Source organism: Hemibagrus wyckioides, linkage group LG03, assembly GCF_019097595.1.
Source record: "Hemibagrus wyckioides isolate EC202008001 linkage group LG03, SWU_Hwy_1.0, whole genome shotgun sequence".
NCBI lineage: Eukaryota > Metazoa > Chordata > Actinopteri > Siluriformes > Bagridae > Hemibagrus > Hemibagrus wyckioides.
The window spans coordinates 14,612,088-14,638,392 of record NC_080712.1 but is presented as its reverse complement, the minus strand read 5'-3'; the positions used below and the strand labels follow the sequence as shown (position 1 = coordinate 14,638,392).

Below are 26,305 nucleotides of genomic sequence, written 5' to 3'. Positions count from 1 at the left end.
GTGAGAATACATGAAAATGAATATAGAATATAGCACGAAGCCAGGGCTCACCCGTTCCATCTTTTTCCATCTTTTCTCCCCAATCCGCAAAGATGGACAGACAAAGATGGCTCAATCGAATCTCTCGCGTTTCCATCTTTCTTCGCCAATCGCGTTCGATCACAACAATGGACCTGCAGATGGCAAAAGATGGATTAGTCAATCAAATTGTGCACGCTGTCGTGTCATTCATTTGTCGTGTCATTCAAGTTAAGTGTGTTCGCTTATGTATTGTGTTTCACAGCAGCAAGGTAGCGAAGTGTTACTGCAGTGTGTGCTTTCTTATATCACCTATTCACCTGTGGATTTTAATAACTTTTGGACTATTATAACTGTGTGCTTTGATTAACCTTTATTTTAGTATGTTTTGGAACATTATACTGTGCCAGGTAAGAGCTGTTTCTTATTTCCATGCCTCAATGTTTATCATGTGTTGATTTGCATTACAAGTACATTATGTACTATTATTATAGCGTGCATTATTACATACAATTAACAGTCTAAGAGGGCTGGAAATTTACAAAATTGCATGTTGTTGTTCGTTTTCATTTACTTAATTATATTATGGTTTGATTATTATTATTCTATTCAACGTGATGAATTTAACTTTCACACTGCCTATTGTCTTCATAGACACTGTTCAGAACCTACTGTGGGCAAACCAGGGGCAAAGATGGCCAAACAAAAACAACTACGCTGGCAAAAATGGAAATTGTGAATGAAACCTAGGCCATTTTAAAATATTAACTGTAGAATTTGTTTATTTTCAACAGGTTTCTACTACAGGTTCTACTACTGAGTCTTCAGTGAAGTCCTCAATATGTCCAAGTCTCAAAAATCTTATAAAGCCATGGCAGTTTTCCAGCACAGCTGTGTGGCCCTCTGCGGCTGGCAACAAACCTGCTCCTTATAAGAGGGTATGTATAGAAAAGACATAAAGCCTTACCATGTAATCTATTGGTTGAGTGCCAACTGACAGTTTTTTTTAATGAAATAATGAAAATGGAGGTAAAGGTGAAAAAAGACACTTTTCCTGTCATTTGTGACTATTCTTGAATTATGGCTGTCATTTGTTTGTTTTCTCATGAATCAGCTTTCAGTCCTACTGAGAAGGACAGGCGTCGGGCCTCAGGACTATGCCTGTACTGTGGAGTGGCTGGACACTTCCTGCCCAGCAAAAGGCCAGGCTCGTCGCTGAAAGAAGGGCCAGCGGCGAGTCTACGATGCTCTGTCCCTTCCAAGCCACTCCTCAAGATCCGCATCTCAGTCAACCAGCAGGGCCATGACCTGTCCGCCTTTGTGTTCACTAGGGATGCCACAATACTCAATTATTATAATAATTGTACACAATAACAATTATAATATTGAACCGTTCGATTTTTCCATAAAACAATAATAACCATGCATTTTATTACTCTCTGAACCGCCTGTTTGTGTTTGCCTGTACTGTATGTCTACGCGCTGAGACAGACACGCCTCCCCACGAGTAAATATCCAATCAGTGAGCGCTAAAGTTAGGGGCGGTAACCATGCTTGTGATGCTGGTGTCAGATTTCACTCTAACCCTGGAGAGCGGTGAAGTGAGACAAATATGAGGAACCAGCTCCGTCTTTCAAATCTGTGGTGTGGGAACAAATGATGAAACAAAAATGCTAAACAAAAAAATGACTGTGTTTAAGCACTGTTCCACAGGAGTTACATACTGACATGGAAATACTTCCAACATGACCACACATCTACAGCTCCATCACCCAGAGATATCACTGTGTGGAAGCAGGATGGCAGAGCAGGTAACACAGGCATCCAAAAAGCAACAGTCCCTAGCTGATTCCTTCCAGCATTCAGACACAACTGGTTCCGAGAGACACAAAAAATAATTATAACATCATAATTGCTAAAGATTTGCAGCCGTTTTCTGTGATCGGTGATGTGGGCTTTCGGCAACTTATAAAAGTCGAACCTCGTTACACACTATCGACACAGACTTTTTTCCCGATCTCTACGAAAAAACGCGCAAAAAATTTAACACCAGTTGGCTAAAGCGCAAAGCCTTACTCTAAAAACAGATAGTTGGATCTCGCCGGTAACAGAGAGTTGTCTCACCCTTACTGTTCATTACATAGCGGATTGGGAAAAAAAAGTGCGCAACTAAAACCAGTTTTTTTTTCTTCTTAACATACTTACTGTTCCTGTCACCTAAGCAAAGAATAATGGAAAAAAAACTTTAATTTGCCAAGCCATCCAAACCGAACCGAACCGAAAACCGTGGTTAAAAACCGTGGTACGTATTGAACCGTGGGTTAACTGTATTGTTGCATCCCTAATGTTCACCATGTCCGGTTGATGCTCTGGTGCTTGCTCTGGAACCGTCTGTAAGTGAATGCAGAGAAGTGTGAATTCCACACCTCCAGCACCACCTTTTAGGGTTTCATACTCTTGGCCGGTAACATACAGATGGATCCCAGTCAGGTGGAGGCAGTGAGGGACTGGCTGTGCCCTGAAAGCCGGAAGCAGCTCCAACGTTTCCTGGGGTTCGCCAATTTCTACTGGAAGTTCATCAGAGGTTACAGTGCTGTTGCAGCATCCCTGCACCGACTCACTTCCTCGCTGCACCCCTTTTCGTCGACTCCAGATTAAGAGGCTCTTCACTACTGCCTCTGTTCTGACCCTTCCGGACCCGTCCCGCCAGTTTGTGGTGGAAGTGGATCAGGCCATGGGGTGGGGGCCATCCTGCGGGCTCCTACGGACAATCAACTTCATCCCTGCGTCTTCTTCTCTCACCGCCTCTCCCCAGCCAAACAGAAGTATGCCATCGGTGAACGGGAGCAGTGAAACTGGGCCTGGAAGAGTGGTACCACTGGTTGGAGGGCACAGAGCAGCCTTTCATGGTATGGACAGACCACATAAATCTAGAATACCTTCAGACAGCCAAGTGACTCAATCCTTGACAGGCTTGTTGGGGGCTGTTCTTAATTTCACCCTCTCATTCTACCCCGGTTCAAAGAATGGTAAGTCGGACACCCTTTCATGACAATTCGCCCTGATGAGGATGACCCGGTTCCTGAACACATTCTCCCTTTGTTTATCAGCCCTATATAAGCCAGCAGGCTGCACTTGCTCCTTGCCAGATGGTCTCTTCAGTCTGCCTTGCACTCCTGATTAGTCATCCTGCCTTTTCTTCAGTTCTAGTCTACCTGGCTTTGACTTTGCCTGTCCCTGAAGCTGACTTCTGCTCTGTTCCTACCTGCCTGGTTTGTCTCTGCCTTGCTTCAGTTGCTGATTCTTTGCCTGCCCTGTATTTACTCTGTTCACTGAATTCTGGATTATCTGACTGCATTCTGTTGCTGACTCTGCCTGCTCTGTGTTTACCCTGTTCACCGGTTTTTGGATTATTGAACTGTTTTCTGTTGCTGATTCTGCCTGGCCTGCTTTACCCTGGTTTTAGGTTGTTCTGTGGTTGTTATCTGAGAACTCTGCCATTTCCAGTGCTTGCCTTTATTAAAGACTCTTATTTTGAACTTTGACTGTGTTCTGCATTTGGGTCCTCACCTGCCTACCATGACAGAATAAGCTATTTTGTGTGAAAAAAAATCAGCTATTATTGTCATATTTTGCATGTTCACATCAATTCTATTATTTATCAGTAAAGTCCCTGATGGCCTCAACAAGATTGAAAAAAAAATCTTTTTGTAAAAAAGGGAACACCTTTGATATTAAAGCTAATGCTACTTTTAAAAACAGACCTGAAATTGTATTGGAATTTATGTGATTAACTAATAGTACTATTATGTCATTCATATCCATTTGCAATGAGAAATATTAAATAGTACTTTACTCTAAATACTGCCACTTGCACTAAGTCAGATTGCGGGTACAACACAATGGATCGACGTGTTGGAGACCAATGATGTAGGCTAATATGGTTCCTTGTGTGGAAATAATGGAATTGATCCTCAATAGCTCTCTATCTTTTACACAAATTTAGAAATAAACAAGCATTACCAGTTCATTCTTTTATTTATTTTATTTTATTAAGTTGTATAAATGGTGTTAGTCAAAGTTTAAATCACCTACAGGAAGCTGTAGAACTTTACAACAACAACAAGAAGAATGAGATTCATGTAAGCTGTATAATATTGTCATTAATGATCTTCACTTTTATGGTTCCTGTACAAAATCAGTTTACTGTATCTGTTTACTTTTTTGTGGAAAATTTTCCATAACAATTTATAATATTCTGATGGATTTCATCACCAGAAAAAAAGTTTCTAAAGAAACCCTCCCTATCATAGATTAGAATGGATCATTTAATACTGTGCATGATTGAGCAGCTCTGCTTTGCTCTGGCCAGAGTTAAAGAAAGTAACAGCCAAGTACATAAATTGACAGTTCTTTCTTTTAAAAGAAGAGAAAAGAAGAAACATATAAGACTGTAGCCAAAATCTATAAAATCTCTTTTTTTCACACAAACTCCACTGCTGTCTTAAAGCACAGTCAGCGCTGCTTCCACAGCAGATGCAGCCACTCCTCTTCCACTAGACACAGGGATTCTACCTATCTTCCGGACCCAGAAAATGACAGTGTCCTAGTGTGTGTAGGCCACAAACAACACAACACAACAAAGACACAAACAGAAAACAGGCAGTATTAATGAATGATGAACCTGCTTTCTGGCCTAAACACCTGTCAGACAGGGAGCGTTGTGAGAGAGCCGGTTCAAATCAAAGGAAAATATTTCTCAAGTTGATAGTGATAGCTATTGACTCACACACAGTCACTACTATCTTAATATCAAAATAGTTATAAATAATAAGAGTAATAGATTTTCTTTGTTGACCTCTGTACAACAGGAAACAATGTAATTACGTAAGCTACAGAAAGACCTACTCTCAAATGATAAGAACTGCTGAATTTTACTGGAGTTCAAATGTAAATCACATACAGGAAGCCGTAGCACTTTACAATATCAATAATAAGATTTCTGTAAGCTGTATAATATTGTCATAATGACCTTCATCACTAGTGTTGTTATAGTAACTATCATGATAATCCATTTTGAATGTACAGAAGTAATGTGTCCTGCTTGAATAGGAATTTGTGGACAGGTTTAATGATTTCCCTGTGTGGCAGTATCTACCATCATCTTTATAGAGATACATGTGGGTGAGATTGCAGATGGAGATTCAGTGAAGTCCTCAATTTGTCCAAGCCTCAAAAATCTTATAAAGCCATGGCAGTTTTCCAGCACAGGTGTGTGGCCCTCTGCGGCTGGCAACAGACCTGCTCCTTATAAGAGGGTATGTATAGAAAAGACATAAAACCATACCATGTAATCTATAGGTTGAGTGCCAACTGACAGTGTTTTTTTTTAACATTACAGATAAGTAAATGTCCAGTGCAGGCCTGTGGACAAACATCACTTTTTTCTACTTTCTTAAGCTATTGCTTAAATTTTACTGCCATATACACTACCAGTCAAAAGTTTGGACACACCTTTTAATTCAATGTTTTTTGTTTAGGGATTTATAGAACAATACTGGAGATTTCAAAACTATGAAATAACACACATGGACTTAAGTAATCCATATGTAATGACAACAAAAAACAGTCAGTTGTTATTTTAAGACACGAAGGTCAGGTGTTCTGGAATAGTTCTTGCAAGAACAGTATTGTCGAGTGCATTTGCAAAACCCATCAAGCACCATGATGAAACTGGCTCACATGAAGACCATCCCAGGAAAGCAAGACCAAAATTTACCTCTGCTGCAGAGTGGAAGTTCATTTAGAGTTACCAGCCTCAGAAATCACCAATTAACAGCACCTCAGATTAGAGCCGTTATGAAGGCTTTACAGAGCATCAGTAGCAGACATATCTCAATATCAACTGTTCAAAGGACATTATTGTGTATTTCGGCCACCTTCAGCATTGTTTTACAATGTAGAAAGAAATAAACATCAGGAAAGACCATGGAATTAGAAGATGTGTCCAAACTTTTGACTCGTAGTGTATGTAGACTGTTGATGTATATTTTATTCATCATGTTGTTTTAGGCATACTGGCGCAAGCCGGTGCTGTTCCCATTGAATGTATACTGTTCGTCACTATTCTGTCTTTATTGTGTATTTTGTTTATCTGTCCTGTACTGTTTTGTTTTGTATTGTCTGTTTACACTATTTTTTTGTATTGGACTTTTTGTAGCAAGTTTCACACATTGCACTTTATGTAGCTAGGACAACTTACTTTCTGTCCTTAGCGCTGTGTTCTTTTGTAGCTATATATTGTTGTGTTATTTTATGTAGCACCGGGGTCCTGGAGAAATGTTGTCTCATTTCACTTTGTACTGAATCAGCTATATATGGTCGAAATGACAATAAAAGCTTTTTGACTTGAATTGATTTGAATGTATTCTTTGTTTAATCATTATTAATAGGTTTTGGGATGTTATTGCATATTTAGGTGTGTGTTTTTAATATATATATATATATATATCTATATATATATATATATATGTATCTCTATATATATATATATATATTTAAGATTATAAATATTGATAGGTTTTTGTTTATAGAGTTCTATATTTTGTTACTATTTTATAATAACTCATCAATTATGTATATTGTTATGGTATGTGTTGTATTATTCTTATCTTTGTTAAAAAATGACAATATTTCTAACAGTATGAACGTACTGAGAAGCCATATTTTTGCATATAATTAAAATAATCTAAATCAACTAACTACAACTTATTTTGACAGCAGGAATGTTTTTGTAGACTAACAATTGCTATTTCAAAACTGAATGAAATATTTAATTCTTGTCTGTTGTGGGATTCGAACCATATATGTCTTGATGGCAGGGGGACTATTGTTCCCCAGCTTCTGTTCAAAATGAAGCACAAATGGACAGTTATTAAAACCCCACTGCACGTGCCCACGGGGGAATTACATGAAATAGCGCCACATAACGGCACGGCTCCTGAAGCAGCTGTGGTGTAAAGACTTTATTTCCTACCTCGGCTAAACTTCTTTGAATAAATGGCGCCGTAACACACATTCAGTTATCTGGAAACGAGTAATGGGAACAATAGTCTGCTTCTGGTCTGGAAGAAGTGAAAAAGAAGGCGAGCCATGAAACGCTGAATTACAAAGAATTGTACCTTTGGGCACCATGAACGGGGGATGAAAATGGAGGATAAGGTGAATTTGTTTGTTTTCTCATGTGCAGTCAGAAAACTGTCTTAGATTTATTTTAGTTTCATTAATATGCTTCAAATGTGTATAATTGGAGTGTAGAACCTCAGGATTTTATTGAAATTATGTGGTTCAGGATAAATATCTGTTGATGAAGGCCAGGGGTCTCCAACCTTTTTTTTCATCTGAGAGCTACTTTGACAAAATTATTAATAATGTTATTAATTAATGTTAGATTGTTAGTAAAAATTTTACATAGCTTATTGCCATAAACCAAACCAACTGAATAAGCTATTTTTGTGTGAAAAAAGTCAGTTATTATTGTCATATTTCGTGCATTCTCATCAATTCTGTTATTTATCAGTAAAGCAAGTCCCTGATGGCCTCAACAAGACTGAAAAAGAGTCTTTTCATGAACAAGGGAACACCTTTGATATTGAAGGTAATATTACTTTTAAAAACAGACCAGAGATTGTATTAGACTTGATGTGATTAAATAATAGTATTTTTATGTCATTCATATCCATTTGCAATGAGAAATATGAAAAAATATTTTACTCCAAAATACCACCTGCACTAGGTCAGATTTCAGGTACAACACCGGAAAGGGGCAGGGGTTTATTGGGTCAGTTTGATTTGATCAGTTTGTACATATACTATAAACCTTCAGGCGAATTACTCAGAAGTGGAGCGATGTGTTGGAGACCAATGATGTAGGCTAATATGGTTCCTTGAATGGAAATAATGGAATGATCCTTAATAGCTCTCTATCTTTTACACAAATTTAGAAATAAACAAGCATTACCAGTGAGATCATTCTTTTATTTATTTTATTTAATTAAGTTGTATAAATGGTGTTAGTCAAAAAGTTCTCAAAACAAATCACAGTTTATTTTACTCATAAGCATATCAGCATCAAAATGTTGGACAGTTACTCATCTATGTCCTTTAACATGTATTTAGGTCAATAGCACAGAAGTATGGATATAGACTTCCACAGTTAGTGTTAGACCAGCCAACTGGAAATAAAGGTGAAAATACAGAGTTTAGAAACACATTTAATCTGAATAAAATCAGACAGTAGATCTGAAAAGGGTATGAATATATCTGAATGAATGTAGATATGTAAGTTAACAGAAAATAAATATTACCATTGTTCCTCATGACAGCACATGGGAAGCTGGGCACATTGCTCAGTGAGTACCAGTTACTGTAGTAGAACCGAGCTGTGTCAACCCACAGCCATGATCTCTAGACAATACACAATCATTTGTCTTACAGACCAATAATATCAATAACACAGGACCACAAATGGCTAAATATTTTTTTTAATTTCAATTCAGATGCCAATCAGAGGCCATTGTGATATATAAGTGTATTACCTGGAAGTTGTAAGCACCAATCCAAGCGTATGATAGACCAGCCATTTCCAGCAAATTCTGCAGGAATTTATGTTCCCCAATATTGTGTACAGATGCCAGTCGTGACTGTTCAGCTACACACTGTGCCTGTAAGGAAGAAAGAAAGAAAAGAATGCCTATAAATGATCAGAGATTGTTCTGAGAAAACATTTCTCTTTTTCTTTGACATTTCCTTCATTAATTTATTTGCAGCAAATCTTAAAATTCCTATTTTTTATTTTACCATGTTTAATTTTATAATTCTGACATTTACCTCAGCACTGAGCCAGGACACACTTGACCTCATGAGTTGAAAGCAACGTGAATTATATTTAATCCATCCATGTGGACAGAAGCCTGACTTAACTGTGGACAATAATACACATCTCAGTTCCAATCAAATTCTATTTTCTATTGGTTTAATAGAATTTACTGCAAAATTCTATTTGATCAAACATTTTAATTAACTTGTTTACCTTCAGCAGCATCTGCTTTGAGAGCTTCCTCTTTATTCTCAAGTGAAAACACAAGTAATAATGTATGATTACAATGTTGTTAATGGCTCCCACATCTTTAACTATATAATAACAGAATAATTGTTAAGATTAAAATTTAAAGAAATATCACATAATAGTTAATTATTAAAATGTCAGATTAAATCATTTAAAAATAAAATTATAAGTTTTGATTTTTTAATGAATTGATAACAATGTTATAGTATTTGTACTTATAGATACAACCAATACATTTACCAGCCCCTTTTGTATTTATAGGCAAATGTCTAGATTAATTATGTACAATGTAAAATAATTTTAGACCCAAACTGTGCACTGTGTAATAGTATTTTTTCTTCTATTCCTGTGAGTTGCTGCATAGAAAGCATGCATACATACTTTAATAGTAAATTAGGAAATTTTTAGTGTACCATGTTTTAATGTGTTTTCGTACAAAAGAAAAAAAGATACTACTGTAAATAATTTAACAGCCATATAAGAATACAAATATGTACAAGACCAACCACCAAAAGCATGAAATATTGAAGACTGGCTTCACTACACTCGTTAATTGTGTGCTTATCAATTAAAACCCATTTTAAGTCTCTGGTGTAAACAGTAAACCTATTTACTAGATTTAATTATAAATAATTATTAATAGTATTAATAATAATAATAATGAGTGGTAGAAGATATTTTGCAAATCATCTTATCCAATCCTACCACCTACCCACTGATCCAATCTCTTTCACTATTCTCCAGACCATCTCGCAAGACCTCCTGCCCTTCATCATCACAGTCATCAATGGATCCTTAGCATCTGCCTAAGTACCAACTACCTTCAAGAGAGCAAGGTATATCCCCATCCTGAAGAAAGCTGCTCTGGATCCCTCAGACATCAGCAACAACAGACTGGTATTGCTTCTATCCTTTCTTTCCAAAATTCTTGAATGCATTCATTTTAATCAACTGTCCCATTATCTCTCGCAGAACAATGTCCAAGAATCAGTACTTGGTCCTCTCCTATTCTCCCTCTATACTCACTCTCTTGCAAGGTTATATCCTCACATTGGTTCTCTTACCACTGCTATGCTGATGACACTCAACTTATCTTTCCTTCCCTCCCTCAGATACCATGGCTTCTGTTTGGATCTCAGCATGTCTGGCAGACATATCATTGTGGATGAAACTCAATCCCAGCAAATCTGAACTGCTGGTCATCCCAGATGATTCATCCCCAGCCCAAGATCTTGTGATATCCCTGAAAAACTCTCTGATCCCCCCTTCGGCCACTGCTCACAACCTTGGGGTAACCATGGACAATCAACTGTTACAATCAACTGTCCTTTTCCTCCCATGTGCATGTTGGTTTCTTCTGTTCAACAGCAGAAGGATTCGGGTATTTTTATCTGCACAGGCTGCTCATGTGTTTGTTCAGTCTCTTGTCATTTCGAGACTGGATTACTGCAACTCTCTACTTGCAGGTCTACCTTTGAATGCAATTCATCCTCTGTAAATGATCCAAAATGCAGCTGCACAATTTATTTTCAACATGCCTAAGTTCTCACACACCACCCCACTGCTGCGCTCCCTCCACTTGCCCCACTATGTCTCAGGGTACAAGGTACACATCTAGACTCTTCTCTATTCCGGCACCGAGGTGGTGGAATGAACTTCCTCTAGATGTCCGTACAGCTGAGTCACGAGACACTCAAACCAGCTTTTTTTTCTGTTTGTTCTATATATTGTAGGATGCTGTCTGGAAGTCTGTGACCTATTGAACCAATGTTTTATTATTCATTTATTCATTGACAGAGACGTCAAACCACTTATGCACATCTCTCTAGCAGATAAAAGCATCTGCCAAATGCTAGAAATGTACATGTAACAAAAACCAGTTTTCTCACAACATAATTGCATCGCGAGAAAATCTCATCCATTGTGAATGTTTCTGGTGTATATCATGGTTTATGTGCCTCCTTCTCAAGTGCCAGACACTTATGTGAAGGTTATAGAGTTTTGAAATTTTTAAAACAAAGAAAGTAAATGTTCAATACCTGGAATACTGATAATAATTATGATGATGAACATGGAAACAAAAAATAAATAAAAATTATTCTAAATTTTATCCAATCTTGTATTATGGTCATCCTTTGTTTATTTTCTTATGTGCAGCCAATTTATATCCTGCCTGTCTTCTAATTATTGTAGTTTCATTTATATGCTTAAAAAGTGTGGAACCACATGATTAAAAAAAGCTCAAAATCAGTGTAGTATACAGTAAACATACTCTTTATTGAGATCATGTGTTCTGTTAACTCTTTACAAGTTTAGTAAATCTCAAGCTGGTGCAGTGCTGACAGTAATCAGGTTGTGAGTATGTACAATATAGAAAATAAACACTGAAATTATTTGAAATTATTAGCATTTCCAGCTTTGCTCAATTTCCTTCCTAACTGGTTCAGGCTAAATGTCTGTTCATTTATTCTAAATATGTTTCCTTCTTTGGAAATACAAGAATCATTAAGAGCTCTTTGCAATATACAATAAATGAGAATTGCCTGTAGAATCATTCTTTACTAGATTTTTTTTGATGTACTTTTAATTAACTGACAGTGTTCATTAACCAAAATGTTCTCAAAACAAATAACACTTTATTTTACTCAATCATATCAGCATCAAAATGTTGGACAATTACTCATCTATGTCCTGTAACATGTATTTAGGTCAATAGCACAGATGTATGGATATCCACTTCTACAGTTAGTGTTAGACCAGCCAACTGAAAAAGGTGAAAATACAAAGTTTAGAAACACATTTAATCTGAATTAAATCAGACAATTGATCTGAAAGAAGGGTGTGAGTATATATGAATAAAAGTGGACATGAAAATCAATATTACCATTGTTCCTCATGCCAGCACATGGGTAGCTGGTCACACTGCTCAGTGAGTACCAGTTACTGTAGTAGAACCGAGCTGTGTCAGCCCACAGCCATGATCCCTAGACAATACACAATCATATGTCTTACAGACCAATAATATCAATAACACAGAAACACAAATGATTAAATAATTTTTTATTACAATTAAGATGCCAATTAGAGGCCATTGTGATATATAAGTGTATTACCTGGAAGTTGTAAGCACCAATCCAAGCATATGATAGACCAGCCATTTCCAGCAAATTCTGCAGGAATTTATGTTCCCCAATATTGTGTACAGATGCCAGTCGTGACTGTTCAGCTACACACTGTGCCTATGAGACAGAAAAAAGAAAAGAATGTCTAAAAATGATCAGAGATTGTTCTCAGAAAACATTTCCTTTTTCTTTGCCATTTCCCTCCTTGATTTATTTGCAGCAAATCTTAAAATTCCTATTCTTTATTTTGTTGTTTTTAATTTTAGAATTAAGATATTTACCTCAGCATTAAGCCAGGACAGACTTGACCTCATGAGTCGAAAGCAACGTGAATTATATTTAATCCATCCTTGTGGACAGAAGCCTGACTTAACTGTGGACAATAATACACATCTCAATTCCAATCATTCTTTATTTTTACTGGTTTAATAGAATTTACAGCAAAAAAACTTTTTATGTGATTAGACATTTTAATTAACCTTTAATTAACTGTGTTAATAAAGTTACCTTCAGCAGCATCTGCTTTGAGAGCTTCCTCTTTATCCTCAACTGAAAACACAAGTGATAATGTATGATTACAATCTTGTTGATGGCTCCCGCTGGACTGCAGATGTCTTTATAGAAAAAAGCACCAATATACTGACCTGCATCAACCAACTCCTCTACAGCCAGTTCAGTAGTTTCCTCTATAGGAATTAACCAAATTACCAAATAACCATATCTTATTAAAAACATTATATCAAATGTTTACATAAGTATAAATAAATAAATAAATATATATATATATATATATATATATATATATATATTTATATATGAAAACCAATTTATGTATTCTTTCTTTTTCAAGAAAATACCAAAAGCTTCCACTGCCATAGTAGTATCAATAACAATAACAATAACAATAACAATAATAACAATAATAATAATAATAATAATAATAATAATAATAATAATAATAATAATAATAATAATAATAATAATAATAATGATAATAATGACAAAATAGTCATTCTTATTAAGGTATTTCTTTACATCCCAGAGTGTTCACTGTTGGTGGTCACTAACCTGGAAGTTCCTGTTCTTGCTCAGTTCCAGTCTCATTGGCTGCAGCTGCAAAAACATCATGAATGTCACTTTACAAATAACATTACACAAGTCACAATGATTAATAAAACATCACCACTCAACAATTAGTATTTTCTTACTGCTCACCTGTGGCAGTCCTCAGTGTAAAGGCAGCACACAGCAGCACACACACAATCCAAACCTTCATGATGATGGTGATGACTGTCACTAGATGGAAAATAAAAATAAATAAAAATTATTCTAAATCACATCTAAATTAAACAATTCCGGTTCTACATGCAGTAAGTTCCTGGTGCAGCTTATTTTCGAATGAAAACACATGTCAAAGTTAATAAGAAAGAGACAGAGAATGTACCAATTTTTTTGGTCTCAGCTTGTATCTGTCTGGCAGAAGTCAAGAGTAATCTGTTCCTTGAGATTCCCCGTGTGCCATTTATACCAATCCACACCAGGAAATGTCACTCTATGACTATGTTCCTGCTACTCTTTTATGGTTTACAGTAATTTCATTTAAAAAAACTGATCATAGATTACTGCCTCTGGTTAAAGTGTTAGATAGATATTGATAGTGATAGATTTTCTATGTTGTCGACTGTGCAACAGGATACAGTGTGATTTAATAAGCTACCAAAACACCTACACTCAGATGATAAGAACTGCTACATGCTATTAATGTGCAATAAACCTGGCCTGAAATTGGCTCAAATGTTCAAAGTTTAAATCACCTACAGGAAGCTCTAGAACTTTACAACAACAACAACAACAATGAGATTCATGTAAGCTGTATAATATTGTCATTAATGATCTTCACTTCACTTCAACCATCTTTATGGTTCCTGTACAAAATCTGTTTACTATAAATTGTTAAACATTAAATACACAAATACATTTTACAAATAAATCAATATGAATATTTTTGTGCATTTAATAATTACTTATTTAATTGCTACATTTTTATTTCATGTACTTCCATTTGTTGAAAATTTTACATAACAGTTTACAATATGTTCAATTCTGATAGATGATTTCATTAACATTTTTGCTCGGCCAGCAGAAAAAGTTTCTAAAGAAACCAAAACAACAAGAAGTACTGAGATTTTATATAGTGAACACAGACAAGTGAAGTGATACAAATAGTGAAATTTAGCAGTGTTCGCAATAAGCAAGGTCACTTAGGGCCCCACAGAATCAGGGGGCCCCATCAAAATCCCAGAAGCCTATATGAATCAAATAAATTTAAATATAACATTTTAATCGCATACACTGTTCCATCATGAAGTTTTAACGTTATTATTCTATCTGCATGAATGCAGGCAGTCCCTATCATGGCTTAGAGTGGATCATTTAATACTGAGCATGATTGAGCAGTTCTGCTTTGCTCTGGCCAGAGTTAGAGAAAGTTACAGCTGAGTGTATAAATTAACAGTTCAAATCAAAGGAAAATATTTCCCAAGTTAATAGCAATAGCTGGTGATTCACACACAGTAACTACTACCTTGACATGAAAATAGTGATAAATAATGAGAGTGATAGATTTTATTTGTTGACTTCTATACAACAGGAAACAATGTGATTATGTAAGCTACCAAAAGACCTACTCTCAAATGATAAAAACTGCTATTAAAATGCAGTAAAACTGCACTGAATTTAACTGGAGTTGAAATGTAAATCACATACAGGAAGCTGTGGCACTTTACAATAACAATAATGAGATTCCTGTTAGCTGTCTAATATTGTCATAATGATCTTCATCTATCTTTATTGTTCCAGTAAAAAGTCTGTGTAGTGTACATTGTTAAACATTGATAACACAAACACATTTTCCAAATAAACATATTCATGTTTATGTGCATTGAATATTTACTTAATCTAATTGTTACATTTTATAATTCATGCACTTCCAAAGCATATAATGTGTTTAAATATTATCCGAAGTACTCTGTAATATTCAAAATTCTTATGGACAATTTTATTAAATTTATGCTGATATGACTGAAAACTTCAGGTAATCCTCTAGGCGTTATGTAAGGTATAATGCCTGATGGTGCCTGCTATTATTTTAGCAATAGAAGCTAGAGTGCTGCTGTAGTGAATAAATGTACTGAATATCAGTACGGCTATAGGCACTTTTACATTTATGGCATTTGGCAGGCGCCATGTTTTAAAACCGAAGTACAAAAGTGCTTTGACGTCTCTATCAATGAATACATCAGTTGCAGTTCACTAGAACACAGAGTAAGGATACAATCAGTCTAAAAACTCTGTTGGGAGGAAATATCCTTGCTGATAATCACTGCAACAGCACAATTGCATAATGCAGTATTCCTGTTATAGAGCAGCTCCTTAAACAAGAATTTAATAATGAGTAACTGAGATTGAGTCACAATATGGCAAAATGTTTGGTTTATAATTTTTAATTTTAACAGGAGAAAAACCAAACAACTCTTAGTAGAACTGGAAATATATGCAGCGAACACAAACATGAGGAGTATACAGTATACATACTCTTTATTAAGATTATGTGTTCTATGACTGCTCTTTACAAGTTTAGTTTATCTCAAGCTGGTGCAGTGCTGACAGTAATCAGCTTGTGGGTATGTGCAATAAGGAAAGTAGACACTGAAATTATTTGAAATGAATCTGTCAAACGTTTCTGATTTATTGCATGGTAAAGAAATACTAAATAATCTGTGGTACTAAACTGTAACCTCTGGCAGTTTTTAAGTTTTTAAAACAAAGAAAGTAAATATTCAATAATATTTATGATGATGGTGATGGCTGTAGTTACAAGGAAAAGTAAAATAAATTAAAAACAATGCTTAAAATGTGTATGTTTAGAGTGTGGAAGCACATGATTAAAAAAGATCACAGTCAGCATGGTATACAATAAACATTTTCTTTATTGAGTTTATGTGTTCTGTGAGTGTTAATGGTAACACTTTACAAGTTAAAAGACTTTACTTTAAAGTCTCAAGCTGGTGCATGTTCTTTGTGTGGAGATACAAATATCATTAAGAGCTCTTTGCAATTTACAAAAAATTAGAAATAAATGAGAATTGCCTTTAGGGTCATTGTTTTCTAGATTTTTTAGATTCTTTTTTATTAATTGACTTAAACAGTGTTCATTATTCAAAAAGTTCTCAGAAATAATCACAGTTTATTTTACTCCTAATCATATCATCAGCAAAATGTTATCACTCACTCCTGTAACATGTATTTAGGTCAATAGCACAGATGAATGGATATAAATATCCACAGTTAGTGTTAGTCCAGCCAACTGAAAAAAAGATGAAAATACAAAGTTTAGAAACACATTTAATCTGAATAAAATCAGACAGTAGATCTGAAAAGGGTATGAATATATCTGAATGAATATAGATATGTAAGTTAACAGAAAATAAATATTACCATTGTTCCTCATGACAGCACATGGGTAGCTGGGCACATTGCTCAGTGAGTACCAGTTACTGTAGAAGAACCGAGCTGTGTCAACCCACAGCCATGATCTCTAGACAATACACAATCATATGTCTTACAGACCAATAATATCAATAACACAGGACCACAAATGGTTAAATAATTTTTTTTATTTCATTTCAGATGCCAATCAGAGGCCATTGTGATATATAAGTGTATTGCCTGGAAGTTGTAAGCACCAATCCAAGCGTATGATAGACCAGCCATTTCCAGCAAATTCTGCAGGAATTTATGTTCCCCAATATTGTGTACAGATGCCAGTCGTGACTGTTCAGCTACACACTGTGCCTGTAAGGAAGAAAGAAAAGAAAAGAATGCCTATAAATGATCAGAGATTGTTCTGAGAAAACATTTCTCTTTTTCTTTGACATTTCCTTCATTAATTTATTTGCAGCAAATCTTAAAATTCCTATTTTTTATTTTACCATGTTTAATTTTATAATTCTGACATTTACCTCAGCACTGAGCCAGGACACACTTGACCTCATGAGTCGAAAGCAACGTGAATTATATTTAATCCATCCATGTGGACAGAAGCCTGACTTAACTGTGGACAATAATACACATCTCAGTTCCAATCAAATTCTATTTTCTATTGGTTTAATAGAAATTACTGCAAAAGTTCTGTTTGATCGAACATTTTAATTAACTTGTTTACCTTCAGCAGCATCTGCTTTGAGAGCTTCCTCTTTATCCTCAACTGAAAACACAAGTAATAATGTATGATTACAATGTTGTTGATGGCTCCCACATGTGTGGGATTTCGTGTGTGTGTTTTCGTACAAAAGAAAAAAAGATACTACTGTAAATAATTTAACAGCCATATAAGAATACAAATATGTACAAGACCAACCACCAAAAGCATGAAATATTGAAGACTGGCTTCACTACACTCGTTAATTGTGTGCTTATCAATTAAAACCCATTTTAAGTCTCTGGTGTAAACAGTAAACCTATTTACTAGATTTAATTATAAATATTTATTAATAGTATTAATAATAATAATAATGAGTGGTAGAAGATATTTTGCAAATCATCTTATCCAATCCTACCACCTACCCACTGATCCAATCTCTTTCACTATTCTCCAGACCATCTCGCAAGACCTCCTGCCCTTCATCATCACAGTCATCAATGGATCCTTAGCATCTGCCTAAGTACCAACTACCTTCAAGAGAGCAAGGTATATCCCCATCCTGAAGAAAGCTGCTCTGGATCCCTCAGACATCAGCAACAACAGACTGGTATTGCTTCTATCCTTTCTTTCCAAAATTCTTGAATGCATTCATTTTAATCAACTGTCCCATTATCTCTCGCAGAACAATGTCCAAGAATCAGTACTTGGTCCTCTCCTATTCTCCCTCTATACTCACTCTCTTGCAAGGTTATATCCTCACATTGGTTCTCTTACCACTGCTATGCTGATGACACTCAACTTATCTTCTCCTTCCCTCCCTCAGATACCATGGCTTCTGTTTGGATCTCAGCATGTCTGGCAGACATATCATTGTGGATGAAACTCAATCCCAGCAAATCTGAACTGCTGGTCATCCCATATGATTCATCCCCAGCCCAAGATCTTGTGATATCCCTGAAAAACTCTCTGATCCCCCCTTCGGCCACTGCTCACAACCTTGGGGTAACCATGGACAATCAACTGTTACAATCAACTGTCCTTTTCCTCCCATGTGCATGTTGGTTTCTTCTGTTCAACAGCAGAAGGATTCGGGTATTTTTATCTGCACAGGCTGCTCATGTGTTTGTTCAGTCTCTTGTCATTTCGAGACTGGATTACTGCAACTCTCTACTTGCAGGTCTACCTTTGAATGCAATTCATCCTCTGTAAATGATCCAAAATGCAGCTGCACAATTTATTTTCAACATGCCTAAGTTCTCACACACCACCCCACTGCTGCGCTCCCTCCACTTGCCCCACTATCTCTCAGGGTACAAGGTACACATCTAGACTCTTCTCTATTCCGGCACCGAGGTGGTGGAATGAACTTCCTCTAGATGTCCGTACAGCTGAGTCACGAGACACTCAAACCAGCTTTTTTTTCTGTTTGTTCTATATATTGTAGGATGCTGTCTGGAAGTCTGTGACCTATTGAACCAATGTTTTATTATTCATTTATTCATTGACAGAGACTTCAAACCACTTATGTACATCTCTCTAGCAGATAAAAGCATCTGCCAAATGCTAGAAATGTAAATGTAACAAAAACCAGTTTTCTCACAACATAATTGCATCGCGAGAAAATCTCATCCATTGTGAATGTTTCTGGTGTATATCATGGTTTATGTGCCTCCTTCTCAAGTGCCAGACACTTATGTGAAGGTTATAGAGTTTTGAAATTTTTAAAACAAAGAAAGTAAATGTTCAATACCTGGAATACTGACAATAATTATGATGATGAACATGGAAACAAAAAATAAATAAAAATTATTCTAAATTTTATCCAATCTTGTATTATGGTCATCCTTTGTTTATTTTCTTATGTGCAGCCAATTTATATCCTGCCTGTCTTCTAATTATTGTAGTTTCATTTATATGCTTAAAAAGTGTGGAACCACATGATTAAAAAAAGCTCAAAATCAGTGTAGTATACAGTAAACATACTCTTTATTGAGATCATGTGTTCTGTTAACTCTTTACAAGTTTAGTAAATCTCAAGCTGGTGCAGTGCTGACAGTAATCAGGTTGTGAGTATGTACAATATAGAAAATAAACACTGAAATTATTTGAAATTATTAGCATTTCCAGCTTTGCTCAATTTCCTTCCTAACTGGTTCAGGCTAAATGTCTGTTCATTTATTCTAAATATGTTTCCTTCTTTGGAAATACAAGAATCATTAAGAGCTCTTTGCAATATACAATAAATGAGAATTGCCTGTAGAATCATTCTTTACTATTCTTTACTTTTGATGTACTTTTAATTAACTGACAGTGTTCATTAACCAAAATGTTTTCAAAACAAATGACACTTTATTTTACTCAATCATATCAGCATCAAAATGTTGGACAATTACTCATCTATGTCCTGTAACATGTATTTAGGTCAATAGCACAGATGTATGGATATCCACTTCTACAGTTAGTGTTAGACCAGCCAACTGAAAAAGGTGAAAATACAAAGTTTAGAAACACATTTAATCTGAATTAAATCAGACAATTGATCTGAAAGAAGGGTGTGAGTATATATGAATAAAAGTGGAAATGAAAATCAATATTACCATTGTTCCTCATGCCAGCACATGGGTAGCTGGACACACTGCTTTGTGAGTACCAGTTACTGTAGTAGAACCGAGCTGTGTCAGCCCACAGCCATGATCCCTAGACAATACACAATCATATGTCTTACAGACCAATAATATCAATAACACAGAAACACAAATGATTAAATAATTTTTTATTACAATTAAGATGCCAATTAGAGGCCATTGTGATATATAAGTGTATTACCTGGAAGTTGTAAGCACCAATCCAAGCGTATGATAGACCAGCCATTTCCAGCAAATTCTGCAGGAATTTATGTTCCCCAATATTGCGTACAGATGCCAGTCGTGACTGTTCAGCTACACACTGTGCCTATGAGACAGAAAGAAAGAAAAGAATGTCTAAAAATTTCAGAGATTGTTCTCAGAAAACATTTCCTTTTTCTTTGCCATTTCCCTCCTTGATTTATTTGTAGCAAATCTTAAAATTCCTAATCTTTATTGTGTTGTTTTTAATTTTAGAATTAAGATATTTACCTCAGCATTAAGCCAGGACAGACTTGACCTCATGAGTCGAAAGCAACGTGAATTATATTTAATCCATCCATGCGGACAGAAGCCTGACTTAACTGTGGACAATAATACACATCTCAATTCCAATCATTCTTTATTTTTACTGGTTTAATTGAATTTATGGCAAAAAAACTTTTTATGTGATTAGACATTTTAATTAACCTTTAATTAACTGTGTTAATAAAGTTACCTTCAGCAGCATCTGCTTTGAGAGCTTCCTCTTTATCCTCAACTGAAAACACAAGTGATAATGTATGATTACAATCTTGTTGATGGATCCCGCTGGACTGCAGATGTCTTTATAGAAAAAAGCACCAATATACTGACCTGCATCAACCAACTCCTCTACAGCCAGTTCAGTAGTTTCCTCTATAGGAATTAACCAAATTACCAAATAACCATATCTTATTAAAAACATTATATCAAATGTTTACATAAGTATAAATAAATAAATATATATATATATATATATATAATATCAAAATCTTCCACTGCCATAGTAGTATCAATAATAATAATAATAATAATAATAATAATAATAATGATAATAATAATGATAATAATGACAACATAGTCATTCTTATTAGAGTATTTCATTACATCCCAGAGTGTTCACTGTTGGTGGTCACTAACCTGGAAGTTCCTGTTCTTGCTCAGTTCCAGTCTCAGTGGCTGCAGCTGCAAAAACATCATGAATGTCACTTTACAAATAACATTACACAAGTCACAATGATTAATAAAACATCACCACTCATCAATTAGTATTTTCTTACTGCTCACCTGTGGCAGTCCTCAGTGTAAAGGCAGCACACAGCAGCACACACACAATCCAAACCTTCATGATGATGGTGATGACTGTCACTAGATGGAAAATAAAAATAAATAAAAATTATTCTAAAACACATCTAAATTAAACAATTCCGGTTCTACATGCAGTAAGTTCCTGGTGCAGCTTATTTTCGAATGAAAACACATGTCAAAGTTAATAAGAAAGAGACAGAGAATGTACCAATTTTTTTGGTCTCAGCTTGTATCTGTCTGGCAGAAGTCAAGAGTAATCTGTTCCTTGAGATTCCCCGTGTGCCATTTATACCAATCCACACCAGGAAATGTCACTCTATGACTATGTTCCTGCTACTCTTTTATGGTTTACAGTAATTTAATTTAAAAAAACTGATCATAGATTACTGCCTCTGGTTAAAGTGTTAGATAGATAATGATAGTGATAGATTTTCTATGTTGTCGACTGTGCAACAGGATACAGTGTGATTTAATAAGCTACCAAAACACCTACACTCAGATGATAAGAACTGCTACATGCTATTAATGTGCAATAAACCTGGCCTGAAATTGGCTCAAATGTTCAAAGTTTAAATCACCTACAGGAAGCTCTAGAACTTTACAACAACAACAACAACAATGAGATTCATGTAAGCTGTATAATATTGTCATTAATGATCATCACTTCACTTCAACCATCTTTATGGTTCCTGTACAAAATCTGTTTACTATAAATTGTTAAACATTAAATACACAAATACATTTTACAAATAAATCAATATGAATATTTTTGTGCATTTAATAATTACTTATTTAATTGCTACATTTTTATTTCATGTACTTCCATTTGTTGAAAATTTTACATAACAGTTTACAATATGTTCAATTCTGATAGATGATTTCATTAACATTTTTGCTCGGCCAGCAGAAAAAGTTTCTAAAGAAACCAAAACAACAAGAAGTACTGAGATTTTATATAGTGAACACAGACAAGTGAAGTGATACAAATAGTGAAATTTAGCAGTGTTCGCAATAAGCAAGGTCACTTAGGGCCCCACAGAATCAGGGGGCCCCATCAAAATCCCAGAAGCCTATATGAATCAAATAAATTTAAATATAACATTTTAATCGCATACACTGTTCCATCATGAAGATTTAACGTTATTATTCTATCTGCATGAATGCAGGCAGTCCCTATCATGGCTTAGAGTGGATCATTTAATACTGAGCATGATTGAGCAGTTCTGCTTTGCTCTGGCCAGAGTTAGAGAAAGTTACAGCTGAGTGTATAAATTAACAGTTCAAATCAAAGGAAAATATTTCCCAAGTTAATAGCAATAGCTGGTGATTCACACACAGTAACTACTATCTTGACATGAAAATAGTGATAAATAATGAGAGTGATAGATTTTATTTGTTGACTTCTATACAACAGGAAACAATGTGATTATGTAAGCTACCAAAAGACCTACTCTCAAATGATAAAAACTGCTACTAAAATGCAGTAAAACTGCACTGAATTTAACTGGAGTTGAAATGTAAATCACATACAGGAAGCTGTGGCACTTTACAATAACAATAATGAGATTCCTGTTAGCTGTCTAATATTGTCATAATGATCTTCAACTATCTTTATTGTTCCAGTAAAAAGTCTGTGTAGTGTACATTGTTAAACATTGATAACACAAACACATTTTCCAAATAAACATATTCATGTTTATGTGCATTGAATATTTACTTAATCTAATTGTTACATTTTATAATTCATGCACTTCCAAAGCATATAATGTGTTTAAATATTATCCGAAGTACTATATAATATTCAAAATTCTTATGGACAATTTTATTAAATTTATGCTGATATGACTGAAAACTTCAGGTAATCCTCTAGGCGTTATGTAAGGTATAATGCCTGATGGTGCCTGCTATTATTTTAGCAATAGAAGCTAGAGTGCTGCTGTAGTGAATAAATGTACTGAATATCAGTACGGCTATAGGCACTTTTACATTTATGGCATTTGGCAGGCGCCATGTTTTAAAACCGAAGTACAAAAGTGCTTTGACGTCTCTATCAATGAATACATCAGTTGCAGTTCACTAGAACACAGAATAAGGATACAATCAGTCTAAAAACTCTGTTGGGAGGAAATATCCTTGCTGATAATCACTGCAACAGCACAATTGCATAATGCAGTATTCCTGTTATAGAGCAGCTCCTTAAACAAGAATTTAATAATGAGTAACTGAGATTGAGTCACAATATGGCAAAATATTTGGTTTATAATTTTTAATTTTAACAGGAGAAAAACCAAACAACTCTTAGTAGAACTGGAAATATATGCAGCGAACACAAACATGAGGAGTATACAGTATACATACTCTTTATTAAGATTATGTGTTCTATGACTGCTCTTTACAAGTTTAGTTTATCTCAAGCTGGTGCAGTGCTGACAGTAATCAGCTTGTGGGTATGTGCAATAAGGAAAGTAGACACTGAAATTATTTGAAATGAATCTGTCAAACGTTTCTGATTTATTGCATGGTAAAGAAATACTAAATAATCTGTGGTACTAAACTGTAACCTCTGGCAGTTTTTAAGTTTTTAAAACAAAGAAAGTAAATATTCAATAATATTTATGATGATGGTGATGGCTATAGTTACAAGGAAAAGTAAAATAAATTTTAAAAAATGCTTAAAATGTGTATGTTTAGAGTGTGGAAGCACATGATTAAAAAAGATCACAGTCAGCATGGTATACAGTAAACATTTTCTTTATTGAGTTTATGTGTTCTGTGAGTGTTAATGGTAACACTTTACAAGTTAAAAGACTTTACTTTAAAGTCTCAAGCTGGTGCAAGTTCCTTGTGTGGAGATACAAATATCATTAAGAGCTCTTTGCTATTTACAAAAAATTAGAAATAAATGAGAATTGCCTTTAGGGTCATTTTTTTCTAGATTTTTTAGATTCTTTTTTATTAATTGACTTAAACAGTGTTCATTATTCAAAAAGTTCTCAAAAATAATCACAGTTTATTTTACTCCTAATCATATCATCAGCAAAATGTTATCACTCACTCCTGTAACATGTATTTAGGTCAATAGCACAGATGAATGGATATAAATATCCACAGTTAGTGTTAGTCCAGCCAACTGAAAAAAAGATGAAAATACAAAGTTTAGAAACACATTTAATCTGAATAAAATCAGACAGTAGATCTGAAAAGGGTATGAATATATCTGAATGAATATAGATATGTAAGTTAACAGAAAATAAATATTACCATTGTTCCTCATGACAGCACATGGGAAGCTGGGCACATTGCTCAGTGAGTACCAGTTACTGTAGAAGAACCGAGCTGTGTCAACCCACAGCCATGATCTCTAGACAATACACAATCATATGTCTTACAGACCAATAATATCAATAACACAGGACCACAAATGGCTAAATAATTTTTTTTATTTCATTTCAGATGCCAATCAGAGGCCATTGTGATATATAAGTGTATTGCCTGGAAGTTGTAAGCACCAATCCAAGCGTATGATAGACCAGCCATTTCCAGCAAATTCTGCAGGAATTTATGTTCCCCAATATTGTGTACAGATGCCAGTCGTGACTGTTCAGCTACACACTGTGCCTGTAAGGAAGAAAGAAAAGAAAAGAATGCCTATAAATGATCAGAGATTGTTCTGAGAAAACATTTCTCTTTTTCTTTGACATTTCCTTCATTAATTTATTTGCAGCAAATCTTAAAATTCCTATTTTTTATTTTACCATGTTTAATTTTATAATTCTGATATTTACCTCAGCACTGAGCCAGGACACACTTGACCTCATGAGTCGAAAGCAACGTGAATTATATTTAATCCATCCATGTGGACAGAAGCCTGACTTAACTGTGGACAATAATACACATCTCAGTTCCAATCAAATTCTATTTTCTATTGGTTTAATAGAAATTACTGCAAAAGTTCTGTTTGATCGAACATTTTAATTAACTTGTTTACCTTCAGCAGCATCTGCTTTGAGAGCTTCCTCTTTATCCTCAACTGAAAACACAAGTAATAATGTATGATTACAATGTTGTTGATGGCTCCCACATGTGTGGGATTTCGTGTGTGTGTTTTCGTACAAAAGAAAAAAAGATACTACTGTAAATAATTTAACAGCCATATAAGAATACAAATATGTACAAGACCAACCACCAAAAGCATGAAATATTGAAGACTGGCTTCACTACACTCGTTAATTGTGTGCTTATCAATTAAAACCCATTTTAAGTCTCTGGTGTAAACATTAAACCTATTTACAAGATTTAATTATAAATATTTATTAATAGTATTAATAATAATAATAATGAGTGGTAGAAGATATTTTGCAAATCATCTTATCCAATCCTACCACCTACCCACTGATCCAATCTCTTTCACTATTCTCCAGACCATCTCGCAAGACCTCCTGCCCTTCATCATCACAGTCATCAATGGATCCTTAGCATCTGCCTAAGTACCAACTACCTTCAAGAGAGCAAGGTATATCCCCATCCTGAAGAAAGCTGCTCTGGATCCCTCAGACATCAGCAACAACAGACTGGTATTGCTTCTATCCTTTCTTTCCAAAATTCTTGAATGCATTCATTTTAATCAACTGTCCCATTATCTCTCGCAGAACAATGTCCAAGAATCAGTACTTGGTCCTCTCCTATTCTCCCACTATACTCACTCTCTTGCAAGGCTATATCCTCACATTGGTTCTCTTACCACTGCTATGCTGATGACACTCAACTTATCTTTCCTTCCCTCCCTCAGATACCATGGCTTCTGTTTGGATCTCAGCATGTCTGGCAGACATATCATTGTGGATGAAACTCAATCCCAGCAAATCTGAACTGCTGGTCATCC

At 35.1% G+C, this 26,305-nt stretch overlaps 5 protein-coding genes and 1 long non-coding RNA gene across 6 annotated transcripts; all 6 read right to left on the bottom strand.

Moving 5' to 3' along the window:
- Positions 1-8,181: 8,181 nt before the first annotated feature.
- LOC131349405 (ladderlectin-like) lies at positions 8,182-9,894 on the bottom strand. The gene is made up of 6 exons (XM_058385059.1): positions 9,862-9,894; positions 9,110-9,146; positions 8,908-8,999; positions 8,616-8,741; positions 8,385-8,484; positions 8,182-8,252 (listed from the first exon to the last, which is right to left on the bottom strand). Exons 1-6 carry the CDS (start codon positions 9,892-9,894, stop codon positions 8,182-8,184), a joined length of 459 nt encoding a protein of 152 aa, XP_058241042.1.
- A 1,935-nt stretch (positions 9,895-11,829) lies between these two features.
- On the bottom strand, positions 11,830-13,143 carry LOC131349400 (ladderlectin-like). The gene is made up of 7 exons (XM_058385047.1): positions 13,125-13,143; positions 12,912-12,953; positions 12,775-12,816; positions 12,549-12,640; positions 12,259-12,384; positions 12,030-12,129; positions 11,830-11,909 (listed from the first exon to the last, which is right to left on the bottom strand). Exons 1-7 carry the CDS (start codon positions 13,141-13,143, stop codon positions 11,830-11,832), a joined length of 501 nt encoding a protein of 166 aa, XP_058241030.1.
- Positions 13,144-13,330: 187 nt separating this feature from the next.
- On the bottom strand, positions 13,331-17,929 carry LOC131349393 (ladderlectin-like). Its single transcript, XM_058385034.1, has 7 exons — positions 17,893-17,929; positions 17,492-17,533; positions 17,289-17,380; positions 16,996-17,121; positions 16,765-16,864; positions 16,559-16,633; positions 13,331-13,380 (listed from the first exon to the last, which is right to left on the bottom strand). Exons 1-7 carry the CDS (start codon positions 17,927-17,929, stop codon positions 13,331-13,333), a joined length of 522 nt encoding a protein of 173 aa, XP_058241017.1.
- Positions 17,930-19,817: 1,888 nt separating this feature from the next.
- LOC131349385 (ladderlectin-like) lies at positions 19,818-20,774 on the bottom strand. Its single transcript, XM_058385023.1, has 5 exons — positions 20,756-20,774; positions 20,587-20,678; positions 20,297-20,422; positions 20,068-20,167; positions 19,818-19,947 (listed from the first exon to the last, which is right to left on the bottom strand). Exons 1-5 carry the CDS (start codon positions 20,772-20,774, stop codon positions 19,868-19,870), a joined length of 417 nt encoding a protein of 138 aa, XP_058241006.1. The 3' UTR covers positions 19,818-19,867.
- Positions 20,775-20,808: 34 nt separating this feature from the next.
- LOC131345462 (uncharacterized) lies at positions 20,809-21,675 on the bottom strand. The gene is made up of 5 exons (XR_009203483.1): positions 21,632-21,675; positions 21,403-21,483; positions 21,256-21,300; positions 20,950-20,991; positions 20,809-20,854 (listed from the first exon to the last, which is right to left on the bottom strand). It is a non-coding gene; the product is annotated as an uncharacterized LOC131345462 (long non-coding RNA).
- A 2,795-nt stretch (positions 21,676-24,470) lies between these two features.
- On the bottom strand, positions 24,471-25,849 carry LOC131349378 (ladderlectin-like). Its single transcript, XM_058385010.1, has 6 exons — positions 25,813-25,849; positions 25,412-25,453; positions 25,209-25,300; positions 24,916-25,041; positions 24,685-24,784; positions 24,471-24,553 (listed from the first exon to the last, which is right to left on the bottom strand). The coding sequence occupies exons 1-6, from the start codon at positions 25,847-25,849 to the stop codon at positions 24,471-24,473; spliced, it is 480 nt and encodes a 159-aa protein (XP_058240993.1).
- Between the last annotated feature and the right edge of the window lie 456 nt (positions 25,850-26,305).